At 34.7% G+C, this 18,002-nt stretch overlaps 2 protein-coding genes across 4 annotated transcripts in view; both read left to right on the forward strand.

The window, feature by feature from the left end:
• LOC142344627 (short transient receptor potential channel 4-like) lies at positions 1-15,264 on the forward strand. The gene is made up of 2 exons (XM_075396436.1): positions 1-91; positions 12,242-15,264. Exon 2 carries the CDS (start codon positions 12,252-12,254, stop codon positions 14,805-14,807), a length of 2,556 nt encoding a protein of 851 aa, XP_075252551.1. The 5' UTR covers positions 1-91; positions 12,242-12,251; the 3' UTR covers positions 14,808-15,264.
• Positions 1-18,002, forward strand: part of LOC142344630 (NADH dehydrogenase [ubiquinone] 1 beta subcomplex subunit 9-like) — a 412,587-nt gene that overhangs the window by 380,582 nt on the left and 14,003 nt on the right. The gene's annotated exons all lie outside the window — the stretch shown is intronic.

Consider the following 18,002-nt stretch of genomic DNA (forward strand, 5'->3'; position numbering starts at 1 on the left):
AAACCAAAACTGTCGGTAATTCTGGTAGCCATGTGTGTGAAATCTTATGAAATTATTTTGCTGGAACCATCTTCTGCTAGGATGTTCTCAGGTTATACTTTGTGGTTGCACGCTCATATCACGTGGGTAGTTGATTGGCAAACTTTTTAATAGCCGCACAGCGATAGCTGGGGCTATTATTGGCCTTCTCTTGGTTTTTTTTATTTATTTCGTCGTCATGATTTTTGTTACGACCATATGACGTCACAGCCACTTTTTGTTCATTCGTTCATGCAATTTCAACTGAATTGCATGTGTGACGTCATTTTTCGCTCTTAGTGGAGCGTGTTTTTTTGTTCATGCGCGTGATTAAATTTTTGGTCACACTTGATTTACCTCACTCTCAAAAATGACTTCCTCAATTTGAAATTGACTTTTATGTACTTTAATTCAAAGAGATAAGGTCAAATGGGTGTGTGTCACTCTAAATGAAGGTTATTAATAGCCGCCTCATCTTCTCAGCCGGCTATTATAGCGCTCCTATTTTTTTTTTACTTCGTCGAATAAAAAAATGTTTCGCTTTACCTCATTTTGCCGCTTTTTCAACATTTTGCGTGAAATCTTTTTGACTTCTCTATGCTAGTTTCTCTCTTCTCTCATTCTGCTAAAAGTGATTTTGAACATCAGTTGCTAAGCAAAGCAATTCAAAATGAACAAAGTCAGTATAAAAAATTGAAGTCAGAAATAGAAACGGGATAAACCCATAAAGACCAATTTTAGATGCCCGCTATTTGAACATCGTTCCTATAAGTCTTAGTTACCATCTATAATGCTTATTGGTATTGATAGTAGCCCCTGTAGCCTCTCTCTAAGAAACAGAAGTACGTTATGTTCAACTACGAAATGCCATCAAATTAAATCGGACTTAAAAAATGTTTTTGTACAAAAATCTTTTTTTTTTCAAAATCTTCTATTCTGTCAATCCGAATCATGCTTATTGGAATCAACGGCAGCTATTTTCCGGCAATCTGCCGGGTATGTTTTGAGGTCAGCTAATAGAGGCAGCAATAACTTATACAGATTTTTAATCAAAATATAACAGATCAGCCTTCAATGAAAAGACGAATTTTTTGTGGTCTGTCTTTTTTACTGTTTTTTTAAGACTGCCGATCTAGGAATCTATTGCGGCTATTTTCTGGCAATCTGCCAGCTATGTATTTGCGTGCTTGATATTGTTTAAATCTTTTGCTTTGGAGGTGAAGGTTAGAATTGTTTTGGAGCGATTATTACTACTAGCAGTAGTTGGTTATGTCTGGTAATTGCCAGGTTAATAACAGACATACAAATTAGCGGACAAAAATATCGATGTTTTCTGAGTCATTTGAAAACGTTTAAATTTTATGTCTGCTAATGCTCTTAGCCTCAGTATTGTTACCCGGAGAAACATATTTTAATTAATTTTGTTTAAAAGTTTTGGTGCAGTGCAATCTAACTTGTATACAAATGAGGTATCTGAAGTTTTAGATTACTAATCTGCAATAAGTAGCTTAGCTTTACTTCTTAGTTAGTGAATTATATCAAATTATTAACAAATGGTGCTGTGCCATCTAATAAAATTTTGAATTAGGATTTTATCAGATTACTATTGATAGAATTGACGAATATTAGTTAATGACGTTTTAATCAACAGAGTACAATATTAGAAAAGATTCTTTTCCTACATCTCGTTAGCGCTCGCTCCGAACTCGGCTGCATGGTTAACTTGAGATCTAATCCCTCTATTATACCAACATTTTATAGACACACTCATAAATTGGTACGTCTGTTTTCGTATTCCCTATTTTCACTTTTTTTAAACGAATACTACATGACGTATCTAAAAGTCAGTTATTCTGCAGCATAGAGGCACCTGTTCGGTTAAGCCATCGAAATTAATTCTGTTAAGGTCAAGAACAGTCTGTCGGTCTAATGGTAATCATTGTTCCGACCCCTCTTGAGGGGGGAGGAACTATATACTCAAATGGGTTTTTTTTGTTCAGTCAATTTTCGCCGATCGATATATTCATCGTAGAGAGTTGAGACTGGTATCATTAAAAAGCTCGCCCAGCGTAGAATATGGAATTAAAAAGATTTTTTTAATTTTCGTTTTCTAAAGGGAGTTATCGAGGTTTAAACTTCTGAGAAAAGTAGAGTGAAGTGAATTCACGTTGTTTGTATTCATATTTTCCAAAATTTTTGCCTAAATTTTCGTCAATTTTGCTAAAATTTGGAAAAAATTTTAAGAATAGTGTCATTGATTTTGTTTTGAAACACAAACCCGCATTGTTGATTATTTTGATTTAATTTTTTTGGTCAAAAATTCTGGCTAAATATTTCAAAATTCAGCTTTTGTCAAAAACAGCACGAAATAGTCTACTTTAGTCCACTTTGATTAAATTTGCCGGCAGTGCACCCCAAACAACACTAATATAATCTTTGTAGACTCAGAAGGGGGCTATTCCTACTTCAACTTCCGCTTAGACGGCTCTGTAATTACAACTTTGCCGTAAAACTTTGCTAACTTTACTCGTTGATTATCAAAAAAGCAGAATTTATTTTTGAGTTTTCATTTAACAAATTATCGATATCTACAACATTCGAAAAATCAATTGTTCCTAACGGACAATAAGCATTAGCAGGGCTAGTTTGGCCCAATCTTGGACTGTTACAATCCAAAGAGAATTCGGATTGTAATCAGTCGGTCTTCTTTTTTTGAAAAAAAAAGACGTTTTTTTATTAATAAATAATAGAACATATCAAATCAAAACTCAGGAGTGATAGGTCCAATTGGCTTCCGAAGGAGCTCCAAGCTAATGCATTTAGTTTTTTACTTGAAAGTTTATGGTCGTTTCGACTTTTAAAAATAATTTATTTTTAAATAAATAATGGCTTAATGAACTTCCTCTTTTTTTTTTCAATTTGGTCAACTTGTAGCTTAGTGTCAGCAAAGAAAGAATGCTTCTTCATTCTACTCATTTAAAATTAAGTCTCAATTGCGGTTTTAAGCCTCAAATTATTGTTTTTTGGCTTTGAAACTACTAGATTTCAGATTTTTTTTTGTTTTTAGATATTTGCCAGTTTTTCACGTTTTCTAGTTTTGTCACAATATCACCTTTTTGACAGTTCGAATATCACATCATTAGCGTTCAAAATAAGACACAATTGAACATATTAAAATCCTGAAAGATATAGATTATCGTTTTAACGGCCTCGACACTTCTTTCTTGAAGAAATTAATTGATTTTTCTAATTTTGTCTTTAACTGTCATTTTTACTTTGTCGTATCGGTGGTATGAAATTTCCTGTATACTGATAGGTTTCATTGGCTTTTCATGGAAGAGTAGATGGGCCGATATTATAATATTAGTAGATAGCTGATGGCTTTCGCGACTTTCAAAACAATTGTTTTCCAAAATTAACTTTTTTACTTCACAATTGTGTTCTTTTTATTTTTCTCTTTGTTACCTAATCTCGTTAATTACAGGTCAAACATGGCATTATGGGTTTTGAGGGAAGGTGTCACAAGAGAGTGGAGTCCCAAAATCTATTTTTTAAAGAATTCGCTATGACCCTACTGGCTTCGACACCGTTTTTTCACAAAAGTAAATTAAATTGATTTTTGTCATATTTGACGTTCTCTTTGTTGACGCAAGACATGTTCTGGATAATTGCAGGTCTCAAGGGCTTCCTTTGGATGAATAAACGACCCTATTTAAATATTTCATTTTGTAATTAATGTCTTTCATGACTTTGGATGTAATTTTGTTTCGAAAAAAAAAGTACTTTTGCCCTTTTCTCTTTTTTGTCTACTTGTTACCTAGTCTAACTAATGAATGGCCTCATACTAAATTATCGGTGTTTGAAGAAGGCGCAATTGAATAATTTTTTGAGGGCCAAAATATGGGCTGACGGTTTTGCAGTGTTTTCTGGCAAGTTTCAATTGAATTTCTTCGTTTTTTTTTGTTCTTTTTAGCCGCTTAAAAAATTGAAAAAGGACAGGTCCTAATGTCCTTGTATAGAAGCATTGGTAAAACTTTGGGATATTTTACTTGATTTCTAATGGTTTTCATTACTTTGAAGTTAATTGTTCAAAAAAAGCGAGTTTTTTAGCTTTACTGTTTTTGTTCTTTTTTGTCTAATTGTTACCAAACATTTTTATGGACTGGTCCCATATCTTTTCTGGTGATTTATAAGTTATTTTGTTTAGTTTTAGGTTTATCTGACGGTATGTTGACTTTATTATTAATTTTTTTTAAACGGACATAAAGTTTTTGATGTAATTTATGTTTTTTGTTGTTTGATTTTGCTGTTCGTCTTGACTCGCTTTCTTAATATTGGCATATCACAGCAATCTAATGCATCAATTTTTACTCCACTGAGTTATTTGCTTCGGAGGCTATCTTATCGTTCATACACAATTTTTTTGAAAAATACTTCCCAAAGAATAATTTTTGGGTTTTTCTATCTGTTCCTCATTTGGTAGACAATTACGCCAAAATTGTTGATGAGCGGGGTCGGAACCTTATGTGCCATCGCACATTACCGAGCCTTCTTGTTGGTATTTACCACTGTTATTTTAGTCTTCTTTAGAGGTATTCGCGGTAAAAGATAATCGTCGCATCCAGCAGGAGTTGCACGGATACTGAACGTAGAAATTAAGTTTGTACCTCCTATTTTTACGAAGTAAAAATGGAATTTTGATTCAATATGTCTCCAAATTGTGACCAAAATTGAAAACAATTTTTGAGCCATTAATCCCCCGCACTAGTACTCTGGCGCTCCTGTGAATTTGAGATAATACGCAATGGTAGCTTAGGAGATATCTAATGTAAATTTGATGAGCTCCATCAATATTTCAGAAAAAAAAATGCCCCAAATTTACATTATTCACATATTTTCTATCTAATGGATAAAGCAAACACAAACACAATCACATTTGAAATCACGTGAAAACCTCATATTTTGAAATAACTTTTTCTTGTGAGATTTGGAGTGAGCTTATAAAATTTACATGTGGGTTATATGGTAAGTTACCATTGCCTATTATCTTAATTTAATAGATAAGCCAAAGTACCTTGTGCATTGCATAAATTGTCTACAAATTGCTTTCGAGGTTGTATCGCATGCTGGAATAATATTGGGACAGCTATAAATTTTTCGCAAAAATATCGTAAATACACCATGGAGGGGGGCTTTAATGGCAAAAATTCGTTTTTTCAATTGTCCTCAACCAAAGGTGAAGCATTTATTGTACACGGTTGTATCTTCTGTGGTAAATTTTGCATGGCCATTTGCTTCTAGACTTTTTCTCGTTTGCTTGATAGTCTGACTTATCGTTGAAAGAAATGGGATACGCTGGTAAAGCTCGAGGGCATCAATTCTGAGCGGCTCTCTGAGAGCTCTACTTGTACGGTTCAACGGATCTGCCGAGGAACGCTTGAAGAGGCAGATTTGCTTACCCCCGGTTTTATCTTCTAGAGGGACTTGTCTCCCCTATGTTCAATTTAGCTACAAATAAAGCCAGATTCTCATTTGTCTTTCAAGAGAACAATTCGGCCGACTGTAGTTGTAAACAGTTCAAGTTATATCTCCCACTCTTTATCCTTAAATATAAGTCTTCTCAAGTTTTTAACTGCTTAGATATTAATGTGGACAGAAGCTCGAATAGTGATTTGACATTGTACTCATTTAGGAAATTCTGCCTTAATTTATTGCTCTCAAACAAAGTTTGTACCAATTATTTTAGTCCTTAGACCAATTTTTCGTGTGAAGCGTTTGACTTTTCGTCCTCAAAACGGATAAACAGGTAGCGCCCAGTGGGCATTAGGTTCTTTAGAGCCTTTCAGCTCACTAGTCTACAAGTATGCGATTCAAACCGTTTATACTCGTGGTGTAATGCGGGTCTTTGTTTGCAGAATTGCTGCAATGTCTCAAGCTGCAAAAAATGCCAAAGGTGTTTCTTTTATTAGTTTTTGTGTGATTCCTTAAAATACAAATGTTTTAAAGTTCTAAGTCAACGTATTTTTCCGGCAATTGCACTTGCACTTTCTGTGATCTTGAGTCGCTGCAAATAAAAAATATATATACCAAATTTTCGGAAAAAAAATTCGAGGCTCAAAGGCTCATTCTGAGGGTATACAATGTCAGATATATTGTGTTTGGTAGCTATAACCCGTGTTTCGACGTTTTCAGCAAGTACCTAAATTCTCGGTGCTTATTTTACCATTTTACCGTGATTTTCATTGAAATTTTTGTACAATTTGTGAGTGGTTCTCCGATGAAAAGTTATTATTTCTTGAAATAATTTTCAGAAATTTTTGTTCCGACCCCACTTGTGGGGGGGGGGGGGGGAGGGACTATATAGTCAAATGGGTTTTTTTTGTTCAGTCAATTTTGGCCGATCGATATATTCGTCGTAGAGAAATGTGAGTGGTATCATTAAAAAGCTGGCCCAGCGTAGAATTCAAAATTAAAAAGATTTTTCTGATTAATAGCCGCACAGCGATAGCTGGGGCTATTATTGGCCTTCTCTTGGTTTTTTTTATTTCGTCGTCATGATTTTTGTTACGACCATATGACGTCACAGCCACTTTTTGTTCATTCGTTCATGCAATTTCAACTGAATTGCATGTGTGACGTCATTTTTCGCTCTTAGTGGAGCGAGTTTTTTTGTTCATGCGCGTGATTAAATTTTTGGTCACACTTGACTTACCTCACTCTCAAAAATGACTTCCTCACTTTGAAATTGACTTTTATTTACTTTAATTAAAAGAGATAAGGTCAAATGGGTGTGTGTCACTCTAAATGAAGGTTATTTGAGATCAGCTAATAGAGGCAGCAATAACTTATACAGATTTTAAAATCAAAATATAACAGATCAGCCTTCAATGAAAAGACGAGTTTTTTTGGTCTGTCTTTTTTACTGTGTTTTTAGGCTGCCGATCTACGAATCTTTTGCGGCTATTTTCTGGCAATCTGCCAGCTATGTTTTTCATTTTTTTCGAGGAGTTATCGAGGATTAAAGTTTTGTGTGAACACGCGATATTTGTTCACTTTTAGTGTAATTTATCTCCAATTTAAAATTTTTTCTATAAAAATAGTATTTCAAAATTAAACTTCACGCCAAAAATGGACCAATTTTTTGTTCCTAATAGACTAAAGGCAATAAAAAAGACTAGTTATGGTCTCATTGGGAAGTCCACTATCAAAAAACAATTCGAATTCTATTTGAGAGCTCTTTTTTTTATGAAACTTTTCTCTGTTTTGCTTTTTTTAAGTCACCTAGAGACAAGTCACTTTTTATATCAGGGTTCTTTTAATGACAAACCTCCTTTACAGTCAAATTAAGCGCAATGAACAAAAACATTGTTGTCAAGGAATTGCTCATGTTTTTTTTTGCTTCGACTCTGAGTTTTTGTATTTCTAAATGAAATTTTGAAAATCTTTTTGAGGTTAAACTCTTGTTTGGAGAACTATGTTGTGGACTCAGTGAACAACTGAGCAATATTCTGTAATGAGCATTAAGTGAAAAAATCTAGTGCTTTCATTAGACAGCTAATGGCTCTTAAGAATTTAAAAATGATTTTTCGAGAACTTATTTTCGTGAATTCTAAGTCAATCTCATGTTTTTTTTGCTTCAAGTTTTCGTAATTTTAAATGAAATTTTGAATTGTTTTTGAGGTTTCACTATTTTTTTGGAGTCCTATGGTATGGATTCATTGACTAACAGTGCAATATGTTCCATATTGAGCATTAAGTGAACATATCTAGTGCTTTGAGGGGACAGCTAATGGCTTTTAAGACTTAAAAAATAATTTTTCGATTTTTTTAACATTAAAGAATCAAACTTACCGTGAACTGTAAGTCAGTACAGGGGTGACAGCACCCTCTTCCTTCCTACTGCAACCAACTTTAATCTGGTTAGCGCTTTTATCTTCTCACTATTGATTATATGACTTCAATGACACATGATTTCAAAAAATTTAAAAAAATTGGTATTTTTGTATTATTGGTTACTTTGAAATCTTATCACATTATCCAAATATTGATCGCTCCCATTGGCTTAAAGAAGATGTTCAATGGCCCACAGATAAAAATTTCATGGTTTAAATGGCTTCAACACGTTCTTTTCGCACTTTTCTATTGAATTTTTGGTTTTTGCCTGTTTTTGTTGTTGTTTTAGTAGTCATAAGACTTATTGTGATGTCTTGCTGATTACCTATGCATGAAAAACATAAATATACTCCCATCGGGGCATCTTTTATTGTATTTATTGACTTCCGTTGAAAACTATTGAATTTAATGGCTGTTAAGAATTTAAAATTAATTTTTCGAAAACTTTTTTGAACACTAACAAATGTTAATTTTTTTTCGTGAAGTTTTAGTCGGTGTCACTAATGACAGGACCCACTTGATTTATACTGCAACTAAATTTTCTCTGGTTAGTGGTTTTATTATCTAACTTTGGTTATATGAATTCAATGACACAAGATTCCAATTTATCTTTTAAATTTTTTTGGATGTTTTTTTTTATTATTGGTTACTTTTGAACTCTTATCACATCATCCAAACATTATACACATTATCCAAATATTATTTAAATCCAATTGGCTTCGAGGGGACGTTCAGTGGATCACAGATAAAGTTTTCAGAGAAATGCTAATGGTTTAATTGGCTTCGTCTTTTTCTTCTCGAACTTTTTTTTTTTTACCGATTTTTGGTTTTTGACTGTTTTTGTTATTGTTTTCGCAGTCATAAGACCTCTTGTGATATCACGTTAATTAAATATGCATAACAAACATCCTTTTCCTCCTATCGGTTTATATCTGAGCGTAGATATTGAGCTCCGTTGAAAGATTTTGAGTTTAATGGCTGTTAAGAGTTAAAAATAATTTTTCGAATTTCTTTTTTGAATATTAACCAATCCTAAACTTTTTTTTCGTGAACTGTTGGTCAATGTTAGTACTAGCAGAATCGCTTTCTGTTATACTGCAGCCAAAATTAATCTGGTTAGCGGTTTTATCTTCTACCTATTAGTTTTAAAACTTCAATGCCACGAGATTTCATTTTTTTTAATTTTCGGGTTCTTTATTTTATTTTTGGATCCTTTTGAAATCTTATCCAATCATCCTACTGCTGATTGTCCCCGTTCTTTTAGGGATAAAGTTCAACGGATCATAGATAGAGTTTTCAGAGAAGTGCTTTGGATTTCAATTGCTTCGACATATTCTTCTGGCACTTTTCTACTCAATTTTTGGTTTTTGCCTCTGTTGTCCGTTTCACAGTCAATAACTTGTCGTAAGGTCTTTCTGATGAAATATGATTGGCAAACAAATTTATTGTCCCATCGAAGCATAATTTAGCGTATTTGGCGGCTTGCGTTGAAAGCTAATGAAATTAATTGCGTTGATAATAGGTGTTTTCTCGAAAATTTCGTGGTTCTGTTGTATTTGTTTGTTTGTTGATTTTTTGCAATTATATTGATAAATAAGAGAAATCCCATTGTTCTTAAAAACTAATTGAAAATAGAAGAGTTTTTAGTGAAAAGTTCATCTTTTCAATGCCTTCGACACTTCTCGCTCAATTTTTTTTGAATTTGCTGTTTTTGTTCTTCAGGTAGCCGTAATTTGCTGACAGTTCTCATAGTGTTCTAATTGAGCATTGAATGAATGATGTTACCCGAAGCAGTCAGTTTATAGCGAATTGTCTCAAAGTTTATGAGAAACATATTAAAATTTTTCAAACTTTTCAGTTTTTGTTGTTCTTTTCGTCAAAATGTAACTCATTTTCATCAAAGAGAGGTCACATCCAATTTCTTGTAATTCAAGAGATAACATATCTATTGATATTATTTGTCCTTGATGTTTTGTTTGTTGGACAATATGTGCTTTTCTGAACGTTTATTGAGTGGCCAATTTTTGCGTTTCTTTTTCTCTTCTTTCAGAATAATCGCGTAATAACAGATCCCAATGGTTTTCAAATGTGGTTCAAGTAAACTTATTCAATCTCTCAGTTTAAATCCTTCAGCTGAATCAGTAGAATTGAACAATTGAATTAAAAATAATTAGAATTCAGATGATAGCTAATGACTTTAATGGTAGCAATAGTTTGTTTTCGCAAATCGTTTGTGATTTTTTTTGAGTTTCCCTTTATTTCGCTTCTATGGCTTAGTCTAACCAAAGACAGGTCCTTTTGGTTTTGTTATGAGTTTTTAGTAATTTATTAAGGATTATTTAGTTAAAAGCTATTGATTTTTAAGACTTTTGAAATTTCTTGGTGTAAGAAATGTTGATTAATTTTGAAGTTTCGCCTCACTGTTCGTTCTTTTTGTCGACTTTTACGTTACCCAGTCTCATTAAAGAAAACTTTCCATCTGCTGTATTTAAGGTTTTACTTGACTGTACTTTGACGTTGTTAATAGGTGCTTTTAAATTTAGATATTCAGTTTTTGCCGTGAAATTTTTGTTTGTGCTTATTTTGTTTTTTGTTTTTTTTTTGTCTCTTAGTCTCTTTAATGTCAGATCACGTTTGCGCTGTAATGAGGCATGGCATCATGTAATGCAATTAGTAGATAAGTTGTGTAACGATTGCTTTAAACTCAAACATCTATTTTTGTTATCTCTTCATTTGGTTGATAATTTAGTCAAAAATGTAGATGAGCTCGGGTCGGAACATCATGTGCAAACGCACATTAACGAGCCGCCTTGTAAACCATAAATTGAGGTTGAATTTAGGTAACACCATGCAGTCAGTTTATCTGCTTTATATGAATGAAAGCAAATCGTAGATAAGCGCATCTTTTTTTCACGCACGCGAGTGGTTTTTATTGCTTGAATTTTAAGTTATTTGCATGATGTTTTAATTGCTCTCGTTAAGAATTTTGAGCAATGGAACTCAATCGTATGTGCTATTCGGCGGCATTTTACTCGCGGGGGTTGAATATTGGGCAGGATTTCCTCAAGGGAGAGTTTTAGCGGCATTTGAGAGTGCTACTTGAATCAACCTGAGGCGATAGAATATTTAAAGTGTCAGGTCTTCTCTAAAAAGCGTTGCAAAGCTGCAACGGTTCTCTTTTTATCAATGTCTAGAGTGAAATGTTAGCTGACTGGATGTATTAATGGCCTTCTCTTTTTTTGAAATAATTTGTGTTCCATTGGGGTTGCCTTCTAAGATCCGTTTCAACGTCTGATTTGTGAAGTGAATGTGAGAAGTCGTATTGGAATTACCGTTTTACTCACGCCGAGAGGGAAGCGAAGGAAGAGTGGGACAAGCAGTAGCTTTCAAGAGTGGAATTTCTCATAATAATTCGAGAGAGGAATGAAAAAGATCGAGTTTTCATTCACGTTCATCATTTTGACTTCAGTTTTCGGTGTTTGATCACTTTTGTTGTCAAAACTTTTTAATTAATTTATCTCATTACAGGTAAACTGATTTTAAGTGCGCAAAGTTTGATGATAGACGATGAACCGGATACAATATTCACACGTTTTTTTTATTTTTTAAAAACCAAACCCGTTCTTATTACAATATTAGAAGCTATGAAAGCTTACGAAAATGCGCAGTTGTTTATAAATGAAGAGCAGCAAGCTAGTTCCATTTCACGCAAAGATCTTGATCTGTTCTGTAATCATCATTGATCAGGGCTGTTCGCCTGTACACATTCGGGCCACTCATTCGTACCTATTTTTGGACTAGATAATCTACGACTTATCATTAATTTTTCAATAGATCAAGGTTGGCTTTATGCAGGTTTCTCAACAGACATGTAAAATGAAGGGAGAAGATATTTTCACCTCAACTAGCTTGTTTTACTGCAATTAATGATCAAATTTAGTTCACAATCTCAAAAATGTGATAAACAGATAATCATCTTAGCTATTTTAGCTACAAATTATACTGCTTATTGTGCGTCTCGGTAGAAAGTTGTGTATTACAGGTGCTCTAGTATATCTTAAAAATCCATTTAAGAGCTAAGTTAATGTGGTGGTTAATTGATACTAGTTTGAAGGTTAGCTTTGAGAGGCGTCGTGCGTTAACCAGATATAAAGTGAACTTAAAAATTTAGTTTATTAAGCTGATATCATCAGTTTGTAATTTACCTATCAGCGCATCTTAAAGTAGCAAATTTTTGTCAGTGTTTGGCCTCAAGAACACAACAGTTCTGTATTTTTAAACAGTTTACAATTTAATAATAATAATAACTTATAATCATGCCAATGAATAGACGTGATTACATGCCAGACGATGAAGATGTGGAAAGTATGTGGGAAGCGATGCAAAACGAAATGATGGAAGCTCTGCAGGCGAAAGATCCCAGAATGAGTCTAGAGAACGCAATTGAGAAAGCATCCAAGCTTGAAGGTTATTTCAACCTCCATTTCCGCGACCATGAAGGTTATTCATTGCTTGGACGGGCTGTCAAGCTGCATTTAATGGACATCATAAGGTTTCTAGTAGAAGAGAAAATGTATAAAATCAAAGAAGAGCTGGTGATTGCTGTGGAAATAGATTACAAAGAATGCGTGGACTATTTTATCAAGCGGAAACCCGAACTGGTATCAAGGAAGGTACTTGCGGGAACTGTATGCAGACCCGGAATGACTCCCGTAATGATGGCTTCCTTAACGGAAAACGAGTCCATGCTCCAATTTCTGTTCGCTCGTGGAGCGAAACCCCTTCAAATTCCCGTTTATGATCCACGAGAAACTAGCAACATAATTCGTTTCGACTCAATTTACCGAACCTTGCTAGCCATTTCCAAGCCAATGTATTTATGCGTAATGAATGAAGATCCAGTAATGGTGGCGTTCAAGATTGCAGAGACTTGTGAGAAAATTGCAGCCTCGCAGGGAGTTGCAAAAGATGAAGTTCTGGAGATCAAGCAAAAGTGTGAGCAATTTGCAGCCGACTTTATCAAATACACCTCGACGTTTGATGATCTTGAGTTAATTCTGAGCCAAATGACGACCAAGGATTTGGATCTTGTCGCACCGGGGAACCCGCTTGAGAGGCTTAATTATGCCATGATTAACAATCACAAGGACTTCGTCTCTAATGGCAGTGTGCAAAAATTAATGAAGAGAAAATTCTACAATGGTCCCCTTGCTTTGAACGACTTCGACGGGGCGAATATTCTAACAAAGTCTCTCTACATCACGGCGCTGGTTTTGCTGACGCCAGTTTGGCTCTTTCTGTACTTGGTGTTCCCGGCTAGTGACAGTGCAACTGGAAAATTTGTGAAATCGTGGATGGAAATGCCATTCATGAGATTTGTGGTGAATTTCACAATTTACGTTTGTGTGGTATTCTTGATTGTCGAGAGTAGCGTTAATTTGGAAATTTTCCCAATGGACAAGTGGCCCGTTATTGCTGCCGAATGGAAGTGTAGCATCGAATACAGTACCCTGGACAGGTTCGACTGTATAGAGAACAACATTGCATACACATCCGAACAAAAAGAGCTATTCAAAGACTTTCGATCTTATCAAGAATACATTTGGCGTGAGGGCGAGTCTTTATACACTAGAACATTCACTAATTCATCATCGAGATACGCCGCTGACGGTGTAGTGTTGCTGTGGATATTTGGTAATACATACAGGGAGTTTGTGACGATATGGACGGATGGTTTTAGTGACTACACTTCTGATTGGGTCAATTGTCTCAGCATTCTCCTCAATCTCTGCTTTATCTGTGCCGTGTCACTACGATATAGCTTTATTGCTGCGAAAGGATACATCCCCACGCAGCTTTTTGGGGATGAAGCATATCACGCGCTTCAGGTCTCAAACGCCCTCCGCTCAGTTGGACTTCTTTTACTGTTCTATCGAATGTACAAGATGCTGCGAGTCACACAAGCGATTGGCAGACAACAAGTCATGCTTATCGAGGCTTTGAAAGCTGGTATCGGAATCGTTCTCATGTTCATGTGTTTGGCTTTAGCCTTCTCTGTCTCAACAAATGGAATTTTGCGACACACATACAAAGCTTATATTCAAAATTGCCTGCAAAATCCGGATGGTACTTATTCGCCGCAGCATTTCATCAATATTCCGTGTCCTACAAACTTGGTACCCTCAAGTTTGAGTGAGTTGATTAGGTACCAGGATTACATTCATGTATATGCTACATTCTTCTTTGGTATGTTCCAATCAAGTGCATACATTCTCGACATTTTTCCATCATACGAAAATGCCCAGGAATGGGCTGGAACTGCGCTCTTCTCATTGTTCACGTTTTTGAGCAAAATAATCCAAATGAATTTGATCACGTGTTTGATTATACTAAGTATTATGTCCGCAGCGAGACGCCAAGAGATCCAGTTCAAATTCAGTCGAGCTCAAGTGATGTACTTGTTCATGCAGGGAGGGGATCCGTTACCTTCACCCTTTAATCTGATTCCGAGTATCTACAGAATAACTGCATGGCGTAATGCAAAGAGAGAAGCAAAAGGTAAAATGTTTTCAGAAGCTGAACTTCGTAATGTTCCCAAAATGCGCGACTTAATTCGGACATTAAAACTGACTTACATGAGAGAGGCGAAAATCTCGCTGTTTAAAAAGCAAATTGGAGCCAATCAGATTGAACAATTAAGAGACGAGGTCAAAGCGCGTATTGGATCAATTAACTCAAGTGTTCGATCCGTTCACCGAAGAACTAAGGACTATGAAGATGGAATTTCTGCGAAACAAGAAGGCGCAAACCATTATACCGAAAAGTTCGAAGCGACGAGAACGCGTGGAATTTTCAACGCTGGAATCTCTTCTAAACTGGCATCTTTCTTCAGATAAAAAATGTGTGCTTCATTTAGTGGATTTTTTGTCACACTAATGTCAACGAGGTTTCCACTGGCATCTTGTGTGGCTCAAATTAATACTGTTATCACAGTTCGTGCATCGCCTTAAGACAAATTTTTGTTACAATTAGTACATCTCAGATTGTAAAAATTAGTGATTGATTACAGAAAGTATAATATATGTATCTGTCTCTTCTTGCATAATGCTCTTTTATGTAGACCAGTTTTCTTAATGCAGTTAAAAATTTGGCATTAAACTCAGTTATTAGCAGAGTAAGAGTTATTAGCTTGAAATAATGGGATGTTTATTGGTTTGGTTTTCTCTTTGCCGAATGAAGCAAGTTGTTAATCAAACCTCTCAAACTTTGCTGTAGTTTTGCCTTTGCTGTAGATTTTATGCTCATGTAGGAGAGCATTGGTCCATGAATTGAAGGTTTGCCACTGTATACTACACCCACTTCTTTATTCATGCAATTTTGGACAATCTATGACTTTTTCTTGTACGAACAAAAGTACATTTTACATTTTGTTAATTATGTTTCCAATAATACATTTTGCAATTTTGAGGCTTTTCGGGGCTTTCGCAAACAGCCGCGACAATGCACAATGCTTCGTCTAATATGGTCACTTTGCGTTACTATTTTGCGCGTTGAAAAAGCCGTATGTTAACCGCTGACAAATTGACAAAATAAGCAATCATATTTTGACACTCGTATTCTCGGACAAAAACCATTTCCGCGATTTTGAGTTATTAATTCTTCAAAAGACCCTTCAATTATTAATTGCTCTCAAACGAAGTTTGTAGCAATTATATTGGTCCTGTCGCTCTTTTGTTATGCGATTTTTTGCTTGACCGATTTTTCGTCTGACCCATTTGACTTTTCGTCCGCAAAAATAGGATAACAGGTAGCGCCCATCGGGTACTAAGTGCTCTTAGAGTGATGATTAGATTTGTAACCGTGGGCAGCAGATCTTACAACTGGGCGCGATTTTTCAAAAAAACAGCACTGCCTACAAATGTAATGTTTTCATGTTCGAGCAAAATCATGCGATAAAATGAACTATTGACTGCATAATGTTTTCCCTCGCATTTCTGTTTTCACGTAATCCTTAAAATTTTGATTATTTTTACTAGATTGCTTCTCAAAAAGTGGATAGAATTAGACCAAGAGCTCCATATAATTAAAGGTAAAGCAAGCTAGCTGGTCTAGTGATCAGAATATGCTGTTTTCATTTCATTTTCAAACAAGGAGGCTCGGGAATGTTCTCTTTTGTAAAGGGTCTTTGTAAAAAATGTACCTCAAATATTGACCAGCATCGAAAACTTGCACGAAATTCTTATAATTACACATTCCTAAGCTCTAAAGACATCAGTCTAATTATAACCAACAGCAAAATTATGTTTCGAGCAACAGAAAGTTGATGAGCTTGTCAATAAGGAGACTAAGTTATTTGTTGACGACATTAAGAACAAAAATTGGGAAGTACGAAAATCAGTAAATAAATTCATTTAAACATCCACAGAAGTATGCCGTACGTCAACAAAAGGAACGTCAATTTGAGGAAAAAACAGCAAAATTGTAATAAACTTTGCGAGAGAACGATTTCGCAGGCGTTTAAACTATAAGCTATTCACTGAATTCTTTAAAAATGTCTGTGCGCCTTCTTTTAATGCCCACTGGAGCTGTTCTTAATGTGATGATTTGAAAACTTTACAATTAAAAACTCAAAAATATCTAATATGCAAAAATCACTTTTATGAATGTTCGTAGTACGAAAGCCGAGAAACGATTGGTTGAAAAAAACCACTTAAAAGAGTAATTTTTAAATGAATAGGAATACGTTTTGCTCTATGCATATTGAGACTAAGCTATAAAATTAAAAAAAAAATTGGCACACTTCCAAACTTCACTGACATAATTTTAAAATAAATATAAAGTTATTTAGGGCATCAGATAACAACTGAAATTTTGGTATAGATTCACCTAAAGATCGTAAAGAAACCGGTATGACTTTTGATTAATAAGACGAAATCACGAGGTTGCAAAATGAAAGAGATGGGGGCAAAACAAATAAAAATTTTCGGAAACACGTCATCAAACCCATAAAAACCATGAGCTTTTCGATGAATTCATAATATATCTTCATTTGGCCTCATTTTGTTGTAAATAGGATCTTTTCTTAATTGAGCCGTGATTTGACGTAATTCTTGTCAGTGATCGACATCAAAATAATAAAATTGTCAAAATATTTTGTTAAAAACCAAGATGAATCCACACCTAGCCCTGAATTTGCACCACTTGCAACGAAATCAATCAATTATTTTATTTGTTTGCAAAATAGATTAATTGGCGAATGAAATGTTTTAATAAACCAAAAATATGTGATGCGTCTTGTATAATTATTGAGTTAAATTTTCGAACTGGCGAAATTGTAACTGCAGAAGACTTCTATACAAAAAGTACACCATTTTTTTGGTATTTTCAAAGTTTGTGACAGCAGATTTTAGATCTCTACATCCGGCATATTTAAAAAAAATTGTGGTAAAAAAGACTATTTTCAGCGATTTTTGATTAAAAAAGTCCGAAATTAAAAAAAAATAAGCAAAAATATTAACCAAAAGACTCGATAAAATCAATAGAAAAGCCTCCTCTATCCTTAAAATTAAAACCAAAAACATTGTTTTTAACAATTTGTATAAACTTAAGCAAAGTTGCCGACAATTTGCTCTAAAAGTGCGGAAAATTTAAATGAAAACAATGGAATTCCGTCTCATATTCCGCGATAAAACTTTAAACCGCGATAACTGCCTTTAAATATCGAAAATCAGAAAAAATCTGTTGATTTCGATACCCTGGACGGGCTTTATAATGAGAACAGCCTCAACTCACTGCGATGTATCGATCGGCTAAATTGACTGAACAAAAAACCCATTTGAATCTATCATTCCTCCCTCCATAAATAGGTCGGAACAATTATTGTTACGACCGAACCACTTTAGTGGGGGGGGGGGGGGGGAGAGGAGGAGCTATATACTCAATTGAGTTCTTTGTTCAGTTGATTTTGGTCGATCGATGTATTCATCGAAGAGAGTTGAGACTGGTATAATTGGAAAGCCCGTTCAGCATAGAATATGGAATTAAAAATTTTTATGATATTCGCATTTTTCAGGCAGTTATCGATGTTTGAA

The sequence above is a fragment of the Convolutriloba macropyga genome, chromosome 8 (assembly GCF_964194025.1).
Source record: "Convolutriloba macropyga chromosome 8, txConMacr16.3, whole genome shotgun sequence".
In the NCBI taxonomy this organism is placed as follows: Eukaryota; Metazoa; Xenacoelomorpha; order Acoela; family Convolutidae; genus Convolutriloba; species Convolutriloba macropyga.